The sequence below is a fragment of the Cenococcum geophilum genome, assembly GCF_001692895.1.
Source record: "Cenococcum geophilum 1.58 unplaced genomic scaffold K441scaffold_24, whole genome shotgun sequence".
In the NCBI taxonomy this organism is placed as follows: Eukaryota; Fungi; Ascomycota; class Dothideomycetes; order Gloniales; family Gloniaceae; genus Cenococcum; species Cenococcum geophilum.
The window spans coordinates 1918507-1942084 of NW_027137582.1; the positions used below are offsets into that span (position 1 = coordinate 1918507).

At 43.8% G+C, this 23578-nt stretch overlaps 4 protein-coding genes across 4 annotated transcripts; 3 read left to right on the forward strand and 1 right to left on the reverse strand.

Annotated features, from left to right (window-relative positions):
* Nucleotides 1-9371: 9371 nt before the first annotated feature.
* K441DRAFT_562813 (glycoside hydrolase family 29 protein) lies at nt 9372-11047 on the reverse strand (the record flags this gene model as incomplete). The annotated part of the gene is made up of 4 exons (XM_067643576.1): nt 9372-10017; nt 10065-10116; nt 10168-10300; nt 10370-11047. The coding sequence occupies 4 exons, from the start codon at nt 11045-11047 to the stop codon at nt 9372-9374; spliced, it is 1509 nt and encodes a 502-aa protein (XP_067503574.1).
* A 663-nt stretch (nt 11048-11710) lies between these two features.
* On the forward strand, nt 11711-13150 carry K441DRAFT_660907 (putative endosomal cargo receptor). Its single transcript, XM_067648788.1, has 4 exons — nt 11711-11947; nt 12050-12438; nt 12545-12760; nt 12835-13150. The coding sequence occupies exons 1-3, from the start codon at nt 11788-11790 to the stop codon at nt 12692-12694; spliced, it is 699 nt and encodes a 232-aa protein (XP_067503575.1). The 5' UTR covers nt 11711-11787; the 3' UTR covers nt 12695-12760; nt 12835-13150.
* Nucleotides 13151-18863: 5713 nt separating this feature from the next.
* K441DRAFT_563011 (uncharacterized protein) lies at nt 18864-21887 on the forward strand (the record flags this gene model as incomplete). Its single annotated transcript, XM_067643589.1, has 6 exons — nt 18864-18915; nt 18979-19179; nt 19233-19347; nt 19403-20618; nt 20685-20768; nt 20832-21887. 6 exons carry the CDS (start codon nt 18864-18866, stop codon nt 21885-21887), a joined length of 2724 nt encoding a protein of 907 aa, XP_067503576.1.
* A 167-nt stretch (nt 21888-22054) lies between these two features.
* K441DRAFT_130998 (uncharacterized protein) lies at nt 22055-22609 on the forward strand. The gene has a single exon (XM_067640078.1). The coding sequence runs from the start codon at nt 22222-22224 to the stop codon at nt 22555-22557; it is 336 nt and encodes a 111-aa protein (XP_067503577.1). The 5' UTR covers nt 22055-22221; the 3' UTR covers nt 22558-22609.
* Nucleotides 22610-23578: the final 969 nt, after the last annotated feature.

Consider the following 23578-nt stretch of genomic DNA (forward strand, 5'->3'; position numbering starts at 1 on the left):
TAAGCTATATAGTTTATTTTCCTCTAAATAGTAGCTTAGCGGTTTTGTTTACTATATATAGCTTTAAGAAGTACAACTAGGCTTTATACTAAGTTTAGCTAAAAAGGTTTAATAAGGTTAGCTACCTCTCCTTTTAGTTAACTTAGGGCGTAATAGAGTTAGTTAGCTTTAGTTAGGTAACAGTTAGCATTACTAGTTAGCTTATTTTTAAGCTAGCTTAGAAATAATTAGAGCTTTTATTATTTACTAGTAAATACTAGGGGATTTAGTAGTTACTCAGATTATTATAGTATAGTAGTTAGCTTAGGGTAAGAGACTACTATAGGTTCGGGGCTTATGTTCCGCGTATTTATCTCTAAAGATAGTGTTTAGTCTTAAGGTCCTAGTATAGGCATCTTAAGGGTACAGGTTTCTTCTTAGAGGTCCTTAATTAATTACTAGTATTATACTTCTTATTTAGCTTATCATTAATTTAAAATAGCTTAGCTTTATATAAGGGCGTCTATAAAAGACTTCTATATCCCTACTAATTATTCTTAAAGTATAGATATAATGCTAGCGGCCATTATAGGAGTTTTAGGTTCGTTCTATATGTTAATAGTAGTATAGGTAGTTAATATAATATAGCGTTATAAAGTAAATACAAGCGGCGATAATATATAGTAAGGTAGATATTATTAAGCTATATATATAAACTATATAAGGAGGTTAAGACGTTATATAAGGAGAAAAGGTAGAAAAATAGAAAGAAAGGGTATATATTATAGACTTAGTTGCTTAGTTTATATATATATAGAGCAGAATAGGATTTAGGTAGTAGTCCTAGCAGAACTTAGTAGGATTTAGTAAAACTTAGTAGAACTTAGTGGAATATAGTAGAATATAGTAGGTTGCCGTCAGATTGCCATAGATTGCCGTAGATTACTATTTCGTAATTAGTCTTTAGTTGCTAAGTTAGTAGAAATAGGTAGATATATATAAGGTGTTATAGGGGTGTCCTATAACATTACTAGCTAATTATAACAATTAGATAAAAAGGATCTAATAAAAGGTATTAGGAATAGTAAAGGTTATTAAATTAAAAATAGAAATGCTATACCTTTAATAGATAACTTAGAGATATAGGATATCTTTAAGGATAAAGATAAAGAGGAAGGAAATAGTGTTACGGACCTTATATTGGCAGTAGTGCAACTACTAAAAAGAGATATAAATAGGTTAGTTAAGATAATATAAGAGGCGCTAAAACTAATTAAGCTATAAGATAAGGGGTAGCTAAGTTATATAGCTAGTTATATTATAAGTTTAGAACGTAGGAATATAAGGGACGTACTAACGTACTAATATACTAATATACTTAGTACATTTCTTAGGCGTAGTATTATATATTTAAAGTACTATAGTTCTTACCTAGATAGTTCTCTTCTTTATAGTAAATCCTAGAATTTAATTAGAGTTAATCTATTAAGTAACCTACTCTACTAGTTATATTTATGTTATTAACTTTTTATTTACTATTATACCTAGCCTATTAATAAGCCTACCATAATACTACTTCCTAATTAAAAAGGGGGTCTTGCAATTAAATTGCAAATAAGGCCTTACTTAAGGCCCTTAATTATAGCTCGGTATACTCTAGGGTTAATTAATTATAATAGCGCTTGTAATATACAAACGTTTTATAATCGTTTTTATATAATAGATTCCTTTTATTATCCCACCATATATTCTTCTTAGTAAACTTTTTTAGGTAGGCTGAATTTATATAAAAGGCTAGTATATATACTATATTAGTTAAGAAGATATTTATAGAACCTAATGGCGTTTAGATAGTAATTGCCACCGTCTCTATACTCTTAATTAGGTCTATACCCATCTTAGTATATATAAAGTTCTTACTTGGTTAAAGCTTATCAATAAATCTTAATTAATTGTTAATAACGTGTATAGTAGTTCCGTTATTAAGAATTACGCTATTACGTAGCTTATAGTTAGTGCCTACTTTATAGGCGCCTATTTAATATACGCAAAGGGTACTATTGTCTTCCTTTTTATTTCCGTTTAAGCTCTATATAGCTTTCTTTTCTAAAGACTACTTCCTAACCTTCTTAAGTATTTACTTATACTATTCTAGGGCGTTAGCAATCTTTTCCTTAACCTTCTTAGCCGTAGCTTTATCTAATTTCTAGTCCTTTAGTCGTACTAACTTATTAATATAAAGACAATCTTAGAACTAGTAAACAGCTCTATAGTAGCAAGTTAATATAATATTAGGCCTAATTAAGGCGCTTTTATTACTATTTATCGCTAATAAAGGGACGCCAATAGGCCATATAGCGGTAGTAGTTATACCTTTAAAGTGCGCGGCTAAGGGCACACTATAAGACTTTAAGATCTAGTTGCTTAATTAATCGTGCGTAAGTTATACGTCTGCTATACCAGCCCTATTAAATTAGTTATATTACGTAGCGGATAGCTCGTTTTAAGAGCTTATAATTACATCCAGGTGCTTTATAGCGGCGATTGCGTTTAGATGCAATAATATAACTAACCACTAATTAAAATATTAATACACTGTGCTTAGTATTTATCTTTTTAATAATTTAAGGTTGTGAAAGGCCCGCATTACTGTATAATCGGACTTATACATACGCAGGAGTCTTAAAATAGCTCCTTAGAGCCGGCCCACGGGCCGGGGAGCTCATTGTCGCGTATTAAAGCTTGAAGAAGTTGACGCGGTAGTGATATTTTGGATATCTTTTAGGCGGTCGCAGGTGGCAGTATATACAGTACGCAGGCATGATTAGTTTTACCGCAAAATGACTTGGAAAAAATAAGCGATTTTTTCGCCTCTATACCTTTTTTGCAATATACTCTTATCTTGTTCCGTCCTGCGGGCGCTTTAACTTCCCATCTTTTAGCCAGGTAGGTATCAATCAAATGATATAAGCTGGCTGGTAGGTAGAGACACAGAATTGTATGAGTGATCTGTTCTATTCAAGGTGGCTCTCGAGGGTCTATATATACACGAGGAAGATGCTAGAATAGGAAAGGAGGGAGGTANAGGCAATAGAGATACGTACTAAGACATACGAAATACGAGGGTAAGCACTAGGGTAGTCTTTACATAGGGTACTAGGCATTAAAGACAATTNTAATACGGTCGAAAGCTACCTCCGTGGCTAACATACCCCCTTAGATCTAACATAGAGCGGCAGAGCTGGATTACCGGATTAGGTAGTTGGGATAGACGACCTAGTAGTGAGCTTTGCTGCTGTCCGAGTATTAATTTACCAGATATCTAATATCGCGGAGCCCTACTATATTAACGAATTTTTGATGATTTTGCTTTAAGAGAGCTTTAGTTAGTCCATCTATAGCTATTTTACTTGTCAGTACCCACTATATAATAAAGCTTCCATTTTAGACCTCTTGGCGAAGCCAGAATTAATAGATATCTATATATCGGAGCTTTATAAATACCGTAGGAGTCTCTTTTGTCACGATCCGTACTGACTGCTAATTATTATAATTAATAATAACGTCCTATTCTGGGTTAAATCTAATGGCCTTAAATATCCGCATTATATGCTTAACCTCCCTACTAACGTATAAGAGAGCTAGGAGTTCTGCCTCCGTAGTAGACTTAGTTACTGCCTTTTATCTAGTTGCCTGCTATACTATAGGCCCATTGAATAAGCTTATTAAGAAGCCCTATAAGCTCCGATATATTAGAGCATCGTTAGTAAAGCTAGTATTAAAAGCAGCTTTTAGAACCTAGTTTATCTTATACAGCGTAATAGTAGAGAACTTGAGAGCGAGGTATCTGGTATTGTAGAGATAGGTAAGCAATCTGTTAATCTCCACAAGATAAGCTAGTAACGGATTTTATAAGAACTCAGCCAGCTTGCTGACAGAAAAAGTGACGTTTAGTTATATAGTAGATGCAGGATACGTTGTAGAACCTATACGGCGTTAATATCCTTTTATCTAATTCGGCGTAGCTTCTCCTTCGTACGGTGTTAATTCCTAGCCCGATAGTGGTGTAGCTAATAGCTTTAGATATTCTAGATAGTATACTAAGACTAGCTTCTTAAGATACTAATCTAGACAGAGCCAGAGCTTTCCCTTTTGTTAATCTCGCACGACACGAGTATTTAGGAATGATATAAATTAAGGTATTTTGCGGATCTTAAATCGATCTTATAGCTGCTTTAGGATGTCCTCCATCTATTGTTAATAGCTCAGGTGTCCTATAATTAGGATATCATCAACGTAGAAGAATACAAAGATAGGTTCGGTAGGGTGTACGTAGAGATATAGCTTATCTAGTACCGCTTTTAAACCCATACTTTACAGAGCAGCAGACATTTTTAAAAACCACAATTTTGGAGATTTCCGTAGTCCGTATATTGCCTTTCTTAGACGGAGAGAGAATCTAGGTGGTAGGTCTATACCCTTAGGGGGAATGAGGTAGACCTTATCATTAACTAAGGCATTAACGAAGGCGTTAACGGCGTTAATTTGTATAACGTCTAGGTCGAAGCCGGCGATGAGAGCGCAGAGTAGACGGAAGGTCCGATAGGCTACCGTAATAGCTTTGACCTCCTCTTATAAGACTGCTTAAAGGTCTCCGCGGACGACTAGACGAGCTTTAAATCTCGTAATAAAGCCATCCAAATCTTCCTTATACGTAAAGACCTATATAGTAGGAAGTCAATAAACCTTCTTAACTAGTCGTACCTCGTCCCAGGTGTGTTTTCCCATTAAGGCCTTTATCTTAGTGTAAGCAGCTACTTTAAACTCCGTAGCGTACCTATAATTAAGTATCTCTTTCTATGACTTTAGTGGTAGTGGAAAGTTGTCTTAATATCCGTATGTCTTTATAGCAGCAGTATAGAACGCGTAAGCCAATGGTATCGTATCTAGATTGATAATATCATTACCGTCACTGTTTTGAACCGCAAAGGCTCGTCATCGTAGATCCTAATTTGGTATATCTTTCTTCTTTGCCATAGGCCGCTTTTTACAGCTAAAACGTCTCTTACCCCCTAATAATGAGCCTACTGTCGTCTGAGGTTTAGAATAAGGTATAGGGTCTATAAATAGTAGTTTGGTGACTTTAGAAGATAACTAAGTAGTAGATAATATCTGTGGCGTAGATGCTACTATAGATGGTAATTGCTGAGGCGCCGAAGACGTTAATAATATAGACGGTTCTAGAGTTAGCTCCGGGGTAGGTAGCTAATGGAGTTCTTCTATTAAGATCTAAATGCTTTTTAACGTAGGAGTAATATTAATACTTGCTAAATGCGGCAGTCTTACATCTAGTTCTTTGTTAAAGTTCTCTATCTAGTCCTTACTGCCATCTTAAAGATTATCTAGTAGGTCCTGGACTTGCTGAAAACGGTCCTTTTAAGCCTATAAGATAATAAGGTGTTCTAGTGTTTTAAAAGATTAATATCTCTTTAACTTATTAATTCGTACATCACAAGATTGGATAATACGGTTGGTGGTTGGTATCCATATCCTATAGATATTTAACGCTTCCATACCAATAAGATAGCCTATTTAGGCTCATGGCTTAAACTTTGCCTTTTTAGGAATGCCGTGTTTGATAAGCATATAGGTTAAAGATCCGGCTATACGAAGCCCTGCTAGCCATAGCTTCCGTTTATATAGCATCTTAAATAGGGTTTTTTAGTTAATGGACTTAATGGGAGTTTGATTGAGTAGGAATACTATAAGGAGCATAAACTCGGGCTACAGATCTATAGGTAACTTTGCTTTAATAACAGCAGTCCTTACTTATTTAGAAATAGCTCTCCTTAACCTCTCTATAGGTTTATTTTAAGCAGGAGTATCTAGTGTTAATTACTTAATAATACCTCCATTAAGCTAAATAAGGTTCTTTACCCTAGCGCCTATACCTTACTCCTTATCTATATACTAAATGCGGATACCTTAAGCATCAAATTTCTTTATAAATGCTATCATTGATTTAAAGAGTGGAAACAGCGTCTCTTACTTATGGTTCTTAATAGGAAAGGTATAATAGTACTTTATATAGTCACACCAAAAATGAGCTATATATGTATCTCTATTAAACCCGTCTTCTTCTATAATAATATTAAAGTGTATACGTTTAAAAGGGTAAGTTCCCTTTACGGATATTCTATAAGATATTTACTATGTTATCTTTCTAAGAATATATGGTTTATAAAGTAGTACACCATATAGAGTTCTTTCTCTGTCCGTCTTAACCACCTTAACCCTATCTGCCGTAGTCGGTAGATAATCTACTAACTTTATATCATAGTATAGTAAGCGCTAATGCTATACTTTGTTATATACTAAGGTCTTAAAGAATCTAGTGGATGTAGCGTAGGCAGTAGGAGTAGGTAGTAAGTAAGTAATGGCATTAATAAGGTAGAGACCTCCGTATTCCGTAAGGTTAGTAAATAGGCTTCCGTCATTCTTATAGTATAGGTAGTTCGTAGATTGGTTTATAATTACTCTAACCCTATAAAGCTTTACTGCGGATATTAGATTGGTATAAAAATAAGGAGCGTATACTATATTCCTTAATGTTAGATACCTAGTCAGACGTTATTCGCCTACCTTAATGGCCAAGTTAATATTACCGTATCTATGGATTTCTGCTCCAGAATCTCTAGCCGTTGCTATAGATATGCTTGGCTTAAAGTTACAAAAGTATCTAATATTGTTGCAGAAGTGGGTATCTGCTATAGTGTTATACCCCTAGGCGTTAATTAAGGACAGATCCGGATGTTTCTGCGATAATAATAATAAGTAGGATATTATTATAGCAGCCGCTGTAGCTTAGGGCCTATCTAAATCCTTAATCCTTTTAGCAGAAGCTAGAGACGTCCTTAATTTAGGGCCTTTTTTCTCAATCTACTTAACCCTTTTATTATAATACTACTTATTTATTAGGCCCTTAAGCTATTCCTAATACCTCTATAGATACTCGTTATTTAGTACAAAGTTTGGACCTTAAAGAGACTAAAATAGCTGCTTATAATTCTTTAACTTATGGGGTAAACTATAAGCAAAACACTTTGCTTTAGGTGATTAAGAAGGTGCTAGGGTAGTAGATGTTGTAGGATTTATAGACGGCTGCCCTAATAATATAGTATAGGCGTTACGTCTCGTATTTAGATGCTTATAAAGGAGGTTAAATTCCTTAATTATTGTTAATATTTTAAGCTTCTCTAACCTCTTCGCTACCTTTTAGATAAAGGCATAGTATAGAGCTGGATAGATCTCCTTATAGTCCTGGACAAAGGCTTATATAACGCTGCCTTCCGTTACCTCTATTAGCCCTTCCTCTAGCTCTTCGCCGTTTTATATTATAGTGATATAAAGCTAAAGCCATAATTCTAGAGTCTAATGTTTAGGCCCTTATTTCCGTTTCTTAAGATCGTCTAATACTATCTACTATAATATAGCTTAAGATGGCTTTGCTACCTTCTTTAACTGTCTTATAATTAAATATAGTATAGTAAGGTTCTTAAAATATCCTAAGAAGTTAGTGCCTATGGTGGTATATAAAAGTACTATAAACGTATAGAGCTTCTCTTCCTACTTTAGGTAGTCCTATTATTATAGCTTATAGAGCTTAAAGAGTATTCTCTATGTCTCTAAAGATTGCTAAGGTTATTATTCTTATTAACTTAATAACCCAGGTATAGCTGTTCCAGTAGACGCTAGAGTTGCTGCTAGAGCTATAGGGTCCGCTACTGGTGCTACAGGGTCTATAGGTGCTGCTATAGGTGCTGTAGGAGCTGCCGGTGCTGCTGTAGGAGCTATAGGAGCTGCTGCTATTAAAGGTATAGCTGGCTTAGTGTTTTGCTTAATTTCGTTCTCCGTCTTATCTAGGTTAACATAGTCCTAGATCTTCGCAAAACTTGCTTCTTAACGGATAAATTAAAACTATATAGGCCAGTCTTTCTAGGTTAGTAAAAGAGGGTTTGTAGAGTCCTTGGTTGCCATAGTGGCTCTTATTTTAAGGTTCTTTTAAGGTTGCATAAAGAGACGTGCTTACGCGTAAGGCACGCGATATTTCGTGACAAACTATGCTTAAAGAGGCTTAGTGGTAGTCGTCTGGCCACTGAGATCTCCCTGGTGCTTAGAAGGTTACCGGGCTTATAACTTTCAGCTAGGTAGGTATCAATTAAATGACATAAGCTGGCTGGTAGGTAGAGACACAGAATTGTACGAGTGATCTGTTCTATTCAAGGTGGCTCTCGAGGGTCTATATATACACGAGGAAGATGCTAGAATAGGAAAGGAGGGAGGTACAGGCAACAGAGATACGTACTAAGACATACGAAATACGAGGGTAAGCACTAGGGTAGTCTTTACATAGGGTACTAGGCATCAAAGACAATTGTAATACNGTCGAAAGCTACCTCCGTGGCCAACACCATCTACCATATCAATTATGCCTTCCTTGTCCCACGATCCTACCGCCATTCAAGCTTCAATTATATCAGGCCTGTGGGGCTAAATATACGCTCGGGGTCTAATTGGTGGAATCGTCATTAATTCGAGTTGATATTGGTAGCAAAACCCTGCCTGCCAAGACTTTGGCGGCGATATGACGGTGTATATAACGGGTGATACTCGGATAAACTTCCTTCGGTGAGGAATAATAAGAAAAATAAGGCTTAGGGCATCACTGCACATGAACTTTAGTATATTCTATATAATATCAAAAGCTCTAATATTTTCAATCAACTCAATTCAATTAGGGCCTCCAGATTGAATGCGTTGCTAAGCTCACGAGCTCTTAGTTAATTGAATTGATTGAGTCTTGGCATTCAATTCAATTCAATATTGAAGCCTCGTTGAATGATTGGGAAGCCTGCTAGGATCCGCCAATATAAGATACAGTAAGGAATATCGTGCGATATTGCAACAGAATCTTCTAAGGCTAGAGACCACAGCGGATCATTCGACGATATATATCAAAAGCCTTAGGAGTAGGGCCCGTGAAAATATAGAAATCTTAATCTTCTACAATTACGCGCCCCTGTGGAATTTGTAAGGACGCATTATATAAAAAAAGATCCGGGAAGAATCCTTAGAGGACTAAGTAGAGAGGCTGAAACACAAGGTACTGACGTCTACGGATTGGGTTAAAGCGGATATTTACTTAAAGTGAGCAGCTTGCTTCAAATGAACTATTGTGACTTTTCGCTCTAACTACTAGGCAAAATTTGGTATGTTGTTTGTCACATACTCATCGTGTCTCGAGCAGCAAATACGTTGGCCCACGTTCTACTATATATGAGTATCTAGCTCCTACAAGAGACACTGCATTCCTATAACGTATTCGGACCAGTTCAAGGAGTGAACTCCCAACCGGTCGTGTTTGCAAACATTTGGCCACAGAGGTGGACAGAAGCCGATCGCCACACGGGAGTATCCACGAACGTGGTATTGACCAAAACCTCAGTCACAGTAATAGCCTCGTCGAAGATATCAATCTTCTTGTGACCAATACTAGTGCCATTCGACACTTCCGTCCATGGTACATCCAATGTCCCGTCCGTGACACCATCGTTAATAACTTTGGCCCAAACTCGGTACGACCGAATAACTTGACCATTCGTCTGGTCTTCCATCAACATTATCCGATCGATCGAGGTAGCATAGTCGAACTTAAGAGTGTAGGTTCCGTCATTAGAGGAATTTTGTGTATGTGGTGCGTTGACAGGGCTGCTATAGCAGGACGAGATAAAGTCCCCGAGCTGCTTATACCGCGCTGCATGGCGACCGGGGATGAGTCCGCTCCGGTTAGGCGAGAGATCCAGTTCCAAAAGGCAATTGCGACCGACAGATACGTGATAGACCGCAATCAATTCTTCAATGGATCGCAAGGGTTGATCAACGCCATAGAACCAGCGATCGTCGGTTTGCAGGGTAGTGTCACATACCGCAGGGCAGAAGTAGGGACTAGTGGAATTTCCACCATCATTTGTGGTTCCCCTGAAACATGTCAACAAGTACTAAGCATGAGTTGCATGTATACTCACGTTGACCAGTTCTCTATTGGAGCCTCTCCGCTCTCTGTCCCGACCCATCGAACTAAACAGACAATCAGCTTCGAGACTGGCACGAATTGACTCAACCACTTACCAGAATTTTCAGTCAGGCACTCGCCCGTCATAACATCGCATGCATTAAAAATGACAGCTTTAGGTTGAAGCTCTGCCAACAGGTCCGCATACACGATCTGTTGAGTCGTGCTGTAGCCGCCATCGAACCAGATCTGCTCGGCGAAAACATCGCGATCAGCAAAAATGTGAACCATTACAAGGATAGCCTGAGCTCTGCTCACTTCGGTTAACGATCTGTAGTTTGTCCACAGCTCTGTCAATTGAGCGACTACAATCTCGTCATAGGTTTCATTGCTTATCCTGACTTGACCCACAGCCCACGAGGTCGCATTGACTTCGGACTGCTGCACGTTCAAGAAGTTGTTGACAACAGTGCTATAATAGAGCCCATATCCAATGCCGTACTTTTTAGCAGAATCTATGAAGCTCTTAACCACATCCTCACCGGCAACGGGCGACTGAGCAATCGTATAGTTGTAACTGATTGTCGTGTTGTCACGAGTTTGAAACTTCACCTGGCTTGGCCAAGTCGTGAATCCGCAATTATGCTTCGCAACGAGCGTGGCATACTTCGCACCGAGTGCTGTAATGCTGTCCATCCATTGATCGGTGTTGAGCAAAGCCGGATCGAACAAAGTTAGATTGGGTACAAGCGATGGGACATTATTGCAGCCGTCGATGTCCAGATATGTGCCCATCTCGAAATGAATGAGGACACCGAACTCCTTGTCTTGGAAGTCCAGTTGTTCCCGGGTCGGCAGCGCAATGATGGAGCCATCGAGAGGCGAAATACGATACTTCGGGGTCGGGAATGCGGCAATTGAACTTGATACAGTCGTTGCACTCGCCAAAGCGAGATTTACTACGCAGGCGCCTAGGAGGAGGAATGAGCACTTCATAGCGTCAGCGAGGCTTGAGCAAGAATTTTGAAACAGGGGGAATACCACGTGTAGATATGGGTGTTCTTCCAGCTATCTCGTGCAACGTTGATGTCCTACAGTCGTTTTCGAAATATCGGTAAAAATCGCTAGGCCGCAGCAGCACGCATCACCCCCCTATTAAAACAATATACCCCCACCAATATGGCTCTATATTTTAATGGAGGCTCATTTATAGCCCTTATTTATATAATTTAAGGCTGTCTTAGTGGAGCTATAGACGGCCCTAGCTTAGGTTTCCTCCCCGCCGCAGGTTCGGTAATTAGCGGGATTAAAGGTCAAAACGCGCCGAATGCCCTTTTAAGATCAATGGCTCAATTGTAGAGAGGGTTTGAGCAGGGGAAGCTCGGAGGACTCTCATCGTTGCGTTCCGGATGAATTCAGGGTTTGGTGCGGATGCATGCTCCAGCAGAGATACGTGGAAGTATTTCCCTAACGGGCTATCACAGTTCAGATTTCTTCCCCACAGGAGTTTCGTTTAGGAGCTGGGTGCATTGAAAATCGAAAAATGCCCCTCGACTTACAAAATGTTGAGTGGAAGCCAAGGGACGGGATTGGCAGGTAGTCACGTGTGATCTCTAACTAGTCCCTAAACGGAACTCGAGATTTTGGCAACGTTGCTGGAGACAATTGAAGATATTTGTGTTCAGTGTTGACCAGAAACACCTGCATCCGCCCACACCACCACACAGCTACCCAAGATGGCGTGGAGCACACAATCGGCATCCGGCCTACGGACAGCATTCTCGTTCCTCCTCGTCGCCGCCCTCATCCTACCATCCCAGGCTCTATACTTCTTCATCGACGGGCCATCGCAGAAATGCTTCTTTGAAGAGCTCCCCAAGGACACCCTCGTTGTCGGTGAGTCTTGCCTTACCGCCACTCTACCCACAACCCCATTTCTAGACCCCCAACCGGGTCGATCTTACGGGGGAAGTTGTAACGCACGCTGACATCCTTTAGGCCACTTCAATGCTGAGCAATGGGACGAATCCACCCGCTCGTACCAGCCATCGAGCACCCTAGGCGTCTTCATAACCGTCGAGGAGGTCTTCGACAACGACCACCGCGTCGTCGCGCAGCGCGGCGCCGCCAAGGGCCGCTTCACCTTCTCGGCCGCAGACTCGGGCGAGCACCGGCTCTGCTTCACGCCCACGGGCGCCGCGTCCCACAGCGGCTGGTTGACAAACGGACAGCCGGCGGGCGGCATCAAGTTCCAGCTGGACCTCGCGATCGGCGAGACGAGCAAGATCGAGAGTACGGATAAGGGCAAGATCGAGGATATTGTGCAGAAGGTGCGGGACTTGAATGGCCGGCTACAGGATATTAGGAGGGAGCAGATTTTCCAGAGGGTATGTTAATGCCACTTGTTTAATACCCGCTGTCCTGGAATGTCTACGACCTGGTGCCTTTAGGGGGAACCGTTAAGATTGAACGAGTGCTGATGTAGAATTGCAGGAACGTGAAGCCGAGTTCAGAGATCAGTCGGAATCCACAAACGCGCGCGTCGTACGCTGGACGCTGCTCCAGCTGGCGGTGCTAGGCGTTACTTGTGCGTGGCAGTTGTCGCATCTGCGTGCTTTCTTCATTAAACAGAAGCTTACTTGAGCGTGCGTGTGCGGGGAGGGGTGGTGTACCACAGTGCGTTTTATGGGGTTACGGTTGGGCTGTATGGTATGCATTGGCGTTGAACAAAACGAAATGGATCTTGCTTCTAGTAGATTGCTTATACAGTAAAACCTCTTTAGTACGATACCGTTTTTGCGGCCGAGCATATCGTAATACCAATGGTATTGTTATACTAAATTGTCACGTGATGCGTTAATAAGCAGGAAAAAGGAGGCCAACCACCCTAAAAGGGCATAATACACCCACCGTACGGGCTAAATAGGGCTTCTCCCATACAAAATCTTATCTGGTTACAACGATTTTGGTGGAGCCACCTTAACGATATCGTCAAAAGTCAGATTATCGTAATATTACAGCAAAAAAGGCTTGATCAAGGGGTGTAGATCGTAATATAGATATATATCGTTATATACCCCATATCGTAATAAGGGGGGTTTACTGTACTATCATACCATTCTTGGTATCGTAGTGAGTAAAGTTGTGCTCGCTGTGGTAATGTACTGCTTGATACTTTCTTTTTCATCGGCCAAGGAACACATCCTCAACACCAAGGTCTACACAACCAAACCACATTCACAGGACTTATAAAGGCAACAGCAAGATCAGCAATCTATCTAGAATCTCTCCGATACCCTATATCGCACTTAAAAGCCAGTCCCAGCCCGTACCTGCAGCCACGTACTCCAAAGGCCGCAAAAACAGGTATCTACCCCAGCTCTATCAGGGTCCACTAGAAAACACTCCCATCCCTCCCTTCACTCCTTTCCCCCCCACGCCCTCACAACACCTCCCTCAGTGTCGCACCAAAAAAAAAGGAAAAAAGGCGCGGAAACTTGCTTGCAAACCTTATTTCAACGTCTCAGAAGGCCACCATTCCACTGATCTTAGCGCATGTAGCATGTACAGCACCCAGGCGCGTCCGGTGGTTAGCGTGTTTCATTAACTTTGCCTTAAACAGCAAAAGTACCAAAACTTCCCCTTCAAAAAGGCCGTGCAGACTTGGCTGCGCTAACCACCGTGTATAGAGTCGCGCCGGCAGCGAATCACACCGCACGCGCCGCCACATGCGGGGCCTGGACAGCGCGGCAGCCTTGGCTCGCAACATAACCGACCTGGAATCCTGACTCCATTTCGCGCTCCCACGCGCCATCCGTTCCCGAATGCACAACGCAGGGCCCTGCGGCTGAAAAAAGAGCCGCGATGCGAGAGCCCGCCGCTAGCATATGAGAGACCTGAGCTAAAAAAAAAAGGCTTTATAAGAAGACCAGAAAATCCCCTTTCCTCACTCTCACTTATCTAAATCTACATAGTCCTTCCCCTTGGTTTTCTTCGCTGGTCTCTAGGAATCCATTCGGGAGAGCAACATAACCATGCCCCGCCTTTACTCCGGGAGCGTGCGGGTGTATCCCTTCCAACTGTGATTTGGGTCCTCAGCTATCGATAAGAATTCAGCCAACTAGATAGCTGGAATTATTGAGCGCGCTCAGAAATATTGAAGCTGGTAATAGTAACGATTTAACATTAATATTGTATATAAAGCCTTAATCTTTAGAGTTGAGGCGCTGTAGATGCGTACTTCAGCACGATTTCTGCGTGCAGAACGGTATTTTGCACACTACTCCCTAATCTAGTCCTTGATAGCGCTCTCGCCGTTAGGTTCGGATTAACGACGTATTGAGTAGCCTGAACGATATCCAGATCATTGTATGCACGGTTTGAAGATATAGTAGTGGGTAATTAGTCGATTTAATCTACCTATTTTACCTGGGTGTTGGCGCGAAGAATTGAGAACGCGTTCATGCACGGGGGATTGGGTGGAGTTTTGAGATTAAGAATCTGCCCGAGAAGGAGAAGGGGTATCACATGCGGTAGGTGGTTCCGCTCCTTGGATTTCGAGTGATTGGTGTTTTTGGTTTGTAAGATGGAGAATGACTGGTTGCCGGCGCTGACGGCAAGATGGGTTGCAAATTCTTTGTTGAATAGGGCCTGTGGGCTGGTTATCTCTTCCTTCTTTAGGACGCGGTCTTCGCTTCTATTTTTACGCTCCCGCAGTCTCGGCCTGGTGCTCTGGGTATTTGGCGGGAGCCGTTGCTTCAGCAGGTGTGCTTGTTGTGGGTTTTTCTCACCGTGGGGTACGTATTGTTCGAAATGATGCATGCGTCACGGCGACGGGGTTTGAATGAGCCGCAAGATTGGCCTTCCACGTTTGGAAATCTGAGTGATGGACGGACTGTTAGGAGGATGTGGGAATATGTAGTAGAGTTGTCGTTGCATAGGAGACTTGGACTGATCCCTGGCAGTGATGTGTAGAGCAGGCTGGCTATACGGGTAGGCGCGTGTGCATCGGTATCTTAGACGAGTGAGAGTTTCATGGCCTGTTATTGTTTCTAGACATCCAAATACGCTGATGCGTGAAGCAGATGTTTATGTCTTACTCGTTGTTCGTCTCCAGAGACCTACTCCACCTACTGGAAGGCTCGTTTGCGTCAAAATACGCGCAGCTTTTCGTTTCGTTCTTCATCGGCGGCATGCTGCATTCGTTTGCTTCGCTCCTCGTCTGCGGGAATGATGACGGCAAGTTTAGCTTCTTTATTATCCAATTCGTCGCTATTTTCATCGAGGATCACGTCATAGATTTTGCGAAGTGCATTGAAGCCAAGGAAAACCGGGCCTGGCGAGTGTTGGGATACCTTTGGGCATTTTGCCGGCTTAGTTTTTTGGTAAAGTAGATGGGAGATGGAGATGTCAAAAGAAGGGGGTGGCAACAGAGAGCTGTGGAATTTAGTCTCTTGGAACAAGCTATCCTTCCTTGGGCAAGGGGAAAGGTGCAAGGATAGGAAGACATTATATAGCGCGGTGCAAGAAAGAGTACGAAAAGACGCAGGAATGATGAGAGAAGCTGGAAATGAGAGGTTAGTGGAGGAAACTGGAGTGAAGCTCGTGCTGGAGAAGCCCAAGACATTGTGGTAAAGACTTGGAGGCAGGGAGACATGCAAGCAAGCAGAATGAAATGCAGGGAGAGATGTCAGAACATTGCTCGCGTGAGGAGGTTGGGAGCGACGCAACACCTCCCGGGCAGAAAAAATGAAGCCAACAATCGTTCTCGGCAACAGAACGTGCTTTATCGGCGTGGATTGATTGCACGGCAGAGAAGTCAGGCATACCAGCTAGCTGCTAGTGTTCGTCTGGGCGATCCAGCCTAAAGCAATTGAATTGCATTGCATACGACTTGGTTATACCTGGTGAGAAGCGACGGAACATCCGGTTGGCAATGGCTATTTCTAAACAAGAGAGGCTCTGAACTTCTTATCTTGAGATGTGTAGTTACACGAAATAGTGAAGATGCTATCTCGGGTAGCATGCTCGCTGTGTGACACCCCTTGTTGAGAGAGTCGGTACGAGAGAGACTCCCTGGTCGCCGGCCCGGCCGATCAATCACGTTTCTGCCGCAGTAAGCATCCACCTTGATACGAGTGTCTCCATTCCTGTATGGATCCGACGATTACTCTGCGATCACTCTCAGGTAAGATTCAGATCAGCCGAGATTTCCCGCGGGGAGGGGGGAAAGGTTGGTGCAGGTGAAGGGCCTGTCCCTTGTTCATTAGCCAAGAGAACCGGGTTTGGAGAATCGCGAGAGCAGACATCGATGTTTCTCTGGTGGAGTAATATGCATGCAGGCAGCTTCTTCGAGCCATCGTTATGCGTCTCAGCTTACAAGTATCGGAGTGGGTCAAAGTGGCAATCCGATTCTTAGTGCTGTGAGCGCTTGTGAGCGTTGCGAGTGTGAGGGTAGTCCGAAGCGAGATTACCGAAGACAGGCCGGAATCGGGAAGGGAGCGCGTGCTCCGCTGCCTCAATGGGGTCTTGTGCCCCCGTTCCCCTCCACCTGACGGGTGCTACAAGCAACGCACGGCTACTGTCAGTCATATCTCAGTGATAACACCCATATCGCCCATCGTACCCGTCACGCCCATCACTTTCGTCACTCCCATCATTCTCATCACTCCTATTACTCCCGTCACTCCTACTCCTATTACTCCCATTACTCCCATTACTCCTATCGCACCCTATCTTCTACTACTAGTCTAGCACTATCTCCATCTCTAATATTCCATTTCGATTCTATCTCCATCATATATTTGACACGGCTTGGTTCCGTTATTACCGTTCCGTTATCGCTCCTAGGAACGTGAATCTTGTTAGTCATCCCCACGTCCAATTATTTAGTCTCCTTTACCGCCTCTTCCGCAATGACCATGNGTTCAGAGCCCTCGTAGCCAATGTGAGAGACGGATACGAAACCACCCTACGAAGTGGCCCATTGGAATCTCTTGCTCGAGCCGTACACGGGCAGCCGTGTGTCTTCGTCTTTCCGAACCTAGTCTTACTCTTTGCATCGTCTTGCTGCGTGATATATGCGAGAAGTGAGAGGCTGTGATAGTAGCACCGCCCATCTGCAGCGGGTCGGATGCACGCAACAAATTCCGACGGGATCCTAGAAGCACAGTAATATCAAAGCGGAGATCGGTTCGTCGTCCGGCCAGGTGGCCGTCTCCGTCCTCCGAGCCGTATACGCCTTCCGCGTCTTCCCCTTGTACGAACATGTGCAAACCATTCCAGGATTGCCCAACGCTAGACATTGCCACATGCTTGGTAGGTAAATACAGGCACGGCTGCGCGTGCAGGGAAGGTGAGGAGACGTTGTAGGGCTAGTCAAGCCATGCATATCAAGATGGAAGACGTTTGCGATGCCGGAGGGGTGGCTGACTGCTATCTCAACGTCTCGAGGATCTCCCGTCGGGTTACCCCAAGCAGTGTGAACGGTGAAGAGAGAAAGGCATCTCTGGCTACAGTTAGTCATGGATCCCACTCCGACATCACCCAATTCTCACGGAGCAGGCAGAGGGATACCCCTTCTTTGTCTACGCAATCGCGAGCCTAGCTTGGAGGTGTTTCGCAACGAGGCGGGATATGAAGTAGACAGGAGCCTCAACCAACGGTCCGATAAGACAGCGGCCTCCGCACTCGGTAAATTTAGTTGATGATGCATCGCTTCGGAGCACACTACTGTACTACTGCAACGCCTTCAAAAGCGAGGGAATCCAGTGGATTGAAAGCGAGCCTGGAATTGATGGTGTGATTATTATCGAGGCTTTTTCATTGGAGAGGCATTGTTCACAGTGGCCTAAAGTTAGTTGGGGCTTGGCGTTAGTAAAGGCAACCGGGCCCACCGCCCGCTTACCGTACCAGCTGCGTTGCATGATGGTGCAGAATTTTTGCAGAACTTGACGCAGCACATTGATGCAGCACACTGACGCTTTCCCCACAGAGCAAAACGATCCCATTGGGATAATCGATGGGTACGCAGCTGGAGGGAGGGCATATGCGAGCAAGAAGAGCGTCAGCCCGCGTGAGTTGGCACAAGGTGAGGGAGGGGGGGGCAGGGGGCCATTCTGGACTTGGCTTTCCTCTGAGAGTGCGCAGGTGGTAAGGCGGGGCGAACGATGGCGATAGGCGTTGAGGCTTTAAGTGGGGTTTGCCACATCCCTGCGTGTCGGCAGCAAACGTGCGCCGATCCCACAAATTCCGTTCAAGCTCCACTTTGCATCGCATACAACTTAGCTGCGGTCGCCCAGTCACTGTGCTTTCTTCCAAATTCCCTCCCAACCCCCTCGAGATATTCTTGTCATATTTACTCACAGCACACGCTGCCATGCAGCATCACTGGAGCTAACCCGCTGCTCCATTCCTTGCTGTGCCAATTGCGACAAGCCTGTATTTACAAGCCTGTATTTACCCCTTCTATCGCCTGTCTAGCTCGACGCGCTCTAATTGCGTCACTGAACCCGATTGCCAGTCATCGCCCAACTTAGACGTCTCCCCCTTCTCCACCACCTTACCCACTATTTACCAGCACACCACTAACAACACGGCTGACACAACTGCCGGCTGCTATCGGCATTCTCTATACATTCACTTGTCCGCAATTAATCAATTGCTTCCAACGAGCTTTCGCCGCATGCTTGTCTTGCATCTCCGCCACTGCATTGTTCCCCAGCGCCATTGTCCTTAGAAATCGCCTTATCCTGACACACCCTCTTTACCGCTTCCACCGACTACAGGGCTGCCTTAGAAAACCCAACAGGATATGAAATACGGCGAAACACTCCGGCAGCGTTCCATACCAGAATGGGGCCACTGTACGTTTCCTTGACCCGACCCATAATGTGGCCTGTAACTAACCCTGCAACTCCTCTCCACAGATAATGTCGACTACGACGAGATCAAACATTTGATCAAAGAATATACAACACCGGGTAGCGGAAAGGCTCTGGCAATACCCGGTCAAGAAGATATCGCTGGCCAAGGCTTTGAAGATCTACTGTACGATGAACTAGTGGAACAACATGCACGGGTAAACCTCTTCATAAGGAGCAAAAGCGGAGAAATCGAGAGGCGGTTGGGTAGGATCCGCACAACCTCCTAGGGAAGGCGACTGCTGACGAAACATTTCGAGATTACCTTCACGATCGATTAGCCGCACTCCACTCGCGCCAACCTCCGGATGCGCCGGCTCGCATTCCAGCAAAGCGAGTGGAGCGGTATGCGAAACTCGAAGAAAATATCATAAAGTACGTTTCCCTTAACCCCTTCGTGAATCTTCGCTTATGTTGATTTCGTGTCTAGAACCGGAGATGAAATTCGGTCGCTTGCGAGGTTTAGAGGGGCTCAACGCACTGCATTCACCAAATTGTTGAAGAAATACAAAAAATGGACTGGGTCGGACGGACTGGAACGTCGTTTTAAAGCAAATTTTCTAGACCGGCCGGAGAATTTCTCCAAATTAGACTTGGAGCCTCTTCTGGAACAATACACAGAAATACTTCAATCTGTTAGGGCGCCTTTTGAAACTGAAGCGCAACCTAAGATGTCACAAAATATATCAAGCACCGTGCAAAACCTGCCATCTTCTATCGCCCCTGGGAAGTTAGGATCAGTCTCTATCCCTTCTCGCGTCTTTTCCGCTGTCAGCAAAGGGTCCGAGGTAGATTTTGATACTGCCCTTTCGACAATACCTCTGGGTACGTACGGAAGCAAAGCTACCTACTGGGTGCATCCAGATCATATCGTGGAGGTGCAGGTTTTGCTGCTCCAACATACCCGGCTATTCCAGCCAAGCAAAACAAAATCTACGCCTTGTACATCTCCATATGCGACCCCCTTACGCCGGAACTCCTCTGGACGATTAGACAGCGCTGGGCAGTCAGAAAAAGATGATGATATTGGACTACTCGTTTTGGATGATCCTGAAGAATTTACAAAGAAACAAAACGAAAGCACCGTTGGCGAGAAAGAGGCGACTGGAAAATTCACAGCGAAAGCAGCAGGATGTGCAAGGTGGACTTCTAACGGCCAAGCCGCTGTGGTTGTCGGACTTGATCCTCCAACTGAAATCGCAAAGACGGATAATCTTATGATTGCGAAATTAAAGCGAAAGCACCTGGATGTCTTCTTGGAACCTACGCGACCTTTCAGTGCTCGAAGGTTATCGCATTCTAGCACCGTTTCGGAGAATGGTGCTCAGTCAGAGGATGGAGCATCCGACGCAATTACTAAGGTTCACGAATGGCTCGTTAGCCATGAGAAAGTAAAGCCTATCGTGGGGGTAAGTTCAAAGCGCATAAGATTTAGCGGGCTCAGCAACGGCCATTCTGGCGGATCGTGGGCAACTTTGGATATGAATATTCATATGAAGAAATTTGTACCTGATGAGTTATCGGATCTCGAATGGGCAACTAAATTGCGGAACGATTCGTATGGCTTTCCTCATGCCGTACTTGAGATCCGGACGGAGGGAAGTCAGCCAACTAAAGTTATCCAAGCATTGGATAACAGCTATCTCGTAAGATCACCTCTCTTTAAGCCCTTGTTGTTATATTGATTCTCGAATATCTGCTGATACTACCAGGTTGAGCGTGTTCGAGGATTCTCCCTAGAAGCGCATGCGGTGTGGGCTTGCTGCAAACCCAGTACCATGTCACCACCGTCTTGGGTACGTATCTTTTTGCACTTAGTCGCGTTTTCATTGGTGCATACAGAAACTAAGAAGATGTAGCTTCCAACTTTAGAAAAGGATATAAGAAAGGTGCCAGCGGAGCCCACCAGGAGACAACGTGCACGTACTAGCAGTACTGCGTTTTCCCTCCCACCTCCTACACCAAGACATACATCAGCTTCAACAGCATCTATCACGGATGGCCAGACGAGCCCTAGCACACTTCAGATGGCCGAGTCTTCCGCAACCTCGGGTCCGGAATATCTCGAAACATCCACGCTCAGCGCATTCAATAAGAAACCCAAGAAATCCTACAGAGGTCCCTTGCCTCCGAAGGAAAGTAATTTCGAACCCACCGAGCAAAGATACTGGAACGAATACGACCACCCGGAAGACGGCTCCGACGACGAAGCCTACTTCATCTACATCGACCCGAACGCCACAACCGGCTTCCCAGGCCAGGAAAGCCTCACCAAATGGGCCCAGAAAACCTTCCGCCTCTTCCGCCTCGGCAACCCGCCCGAACATGCGCCCCTGCTCTCGCCCACAACGCCCACAATCCCAGAATCGCCCACCACAGACGGCGACACCTCGTCCGACGAAGCCGCTCGCGCCGCCCGCGGCGCTGGCTACGGCTACGGCTACGGCACCCTGCTACCGGCCAGGCAGCCCGAGGCCCACGGTGGTGGCAGCGGCGGCTACTTCAGCGGGCTCTTCGGCGCGCTCCGCAACCCGCACGCGGAGGCGCAGCGACTCGAGGCGCAGCGGCGGCAGTCGGAGCGGCAGATGCGCTCGCTCATCTCGGAAATGGAGGCGCGGCGGCGGGAGCGCGAGAGCGCGAAGCTGCGACTGTACGTGACGTGCGTGACGGCCGCCGTCGTCATCGATGTCATTCTGGGGACCTTGACGGTTACCGGGCGGCGCAAGGAGAAGGGGGTTGTGGATGCGGGGATTTTGTTCGGCACGATTGCGAGTTTGTTGCTTTGTGTTGTTGCGGTAGCGACGGTGCGGAGTCGGCGTGATCGGTTGGGGTGGGTGCATCGGAGTGGGGTGGTGGTCGTGGTGTTGGGGGTTGTGGCGGTGGATGTGTTGTTGTTGCGGTGGGTGGTGAATTGAGTTTAGTTGAGTTGAATTGAAATATATCCATGCATGGTTTGGCGAGGAGAGAGCTTTATAGACTGTTAATACGAGCTGGAGAAGAGAGTAGAAAGAGGATGCTCGAGACTGGTTACAATAACGATTACGAAGCCACGGCCGCCATCTTATTTTTTCCCCCTTCGGCGCGGGCGATACCGCGCGTCTGGCTAACGAGAAGGTATGAAGCATAACATTTTTGCAGCCTTTTCTTTTCAGTACGTTGCGGAGGAGCCGGGTTCAGGAATTGGTACTGGAAAAGTTAGGGTTTTCTTCATCGTCATCTTCGATGAGTGTTTGAAGTACTAGTGTACTTATGAAATTTTTTATTTCTTCGTCCACTTGTTTTTATTATTCCAATTTGGAAAAAGTGGATTTGTTTGGGGGGATTAAGGCGCTGGTGGAGTTTTTAGAGATTATCTGGGCTTTTTTCTTTTTTCTTTCAATGTTCGATTTTTCTATTATTACTATTCTCATTAGGAATTGGGTCCGTCTTAATAATTGGAAGACGGCCAGAAGGGGTCAAGGGAAGGGGGTTTACACCTGTATATATAGGTCCCTTTCCTCGTGTATAAAGTGGCAACGGTACCCGTGGCATGAGTTTTCGCTCCGCTCAAAATCTCGCTTCGCTCAATTCCACCTAGCAAGCTAGGTGGCCGCCAGCTTAGTATATAGGCATGCCTAATATATAGGATAATATACAACTATAATTATTTCTTTACTCTAGGGCCCCATGGTATAATAATTCCATATGCCTTATTATAGGCCTATTATACCTTTTTAGTAGTAATATCTTTAGCCTTTTACGCCTTAATAACCTTATTAGCCGCCCTTTTTTTTAGCCGATCTAGCCTCTCCTATACCTCTACTAGTTTTACTAGCTCTATATTATTAACGGCCTTATATCTAACGTGTTCCACCACCGAGCGCATTACACCACCGGGCGTATCACTTTAAGGAACACCAAAAAGCCCAAATCCCCATCTTAAATATCTCAACCACTACTTAATAATATTTTCTAAAAATTTAAATATAAGCTCTAATAGGCCTATTTTAGTGCCTATTACAATATAAAAGTATATAGTCTAGTGGTTGTTAAGATATTTCGAAATATCTCTATTTTTAGCCCCTAAGCTCTATATTATAATAACTATTAAGTTATATACTCTAATATTATAATATACACTAAAATATGTATATAAAAGCTTATATTTAAATTTTTAGAAAATATTATTAAGTAGTGGTTGAGATATTTGAGATGGGGATTTGGGCTTTTTGGTGTTCCTTGAAGTGATACGCCCGGTGGTGTAATGCGCTCGGTGGTGGAACACGTTATTTTATATATAAAGTATACTATTAGTTTATAGTAATTATTAAGCGTTATAATAAGCGTCCGTACGCTTTTACGCCGCTACTATAATATATACTAAGTCCCTATATACGGCCTTAGCTATAAATATAATTATAAGGCTTCTGTGTATAAATTTATCTTATAGAATATTCTATATCTCTTTACCTAAGTCTTTTTTACCATTAAGAAGGTTAGCTATTATCTTAAGTATATATATATTTAATGGTGTTACAAAAATCTAATTATCTGTTAGTCTTATAGGTAATAATAGCGTAGCTAGTTATAGCAGTAATAGCGAACGTATTTAATTAATAATAATTAA

What these genes read in the sequence shown, in the direction of transcription:
- K441DRAFT_660907 (XM_067648788.1), top strand. Translation starts at nt 11,788, where the DNA reads ATGGCGTGGAGCACACAATCGGCATCCGGCCTACGGACAGCATTCTCG. An exon ending in CAAGGACACCCTCGTTGTCG is followed by an intron (nt 11,948 to 12,049) that starts GTGAGTCTTGCC and finishes GACATCCTTTAG; the next exon opens with GCCACTTCAATGCTGAGCAA. An exon ending in GGGAGCAGATTTTCCAGAGG is followed by an intron (nt 12,439 to 12,544) that starts GTATGTTAATGC and finishes GTAGAATTGCAG; the next exon opens with GAACGTGAAGCCGAGTTCAG.
- K441DRAFT_130998 (XM_067640078.1), top strand. Translation starts at nt 22,222, where the DNA reads ATGAAATTTTTTATTTCTTCGTCCACTTGTTTTTATTATTCCAATTTG.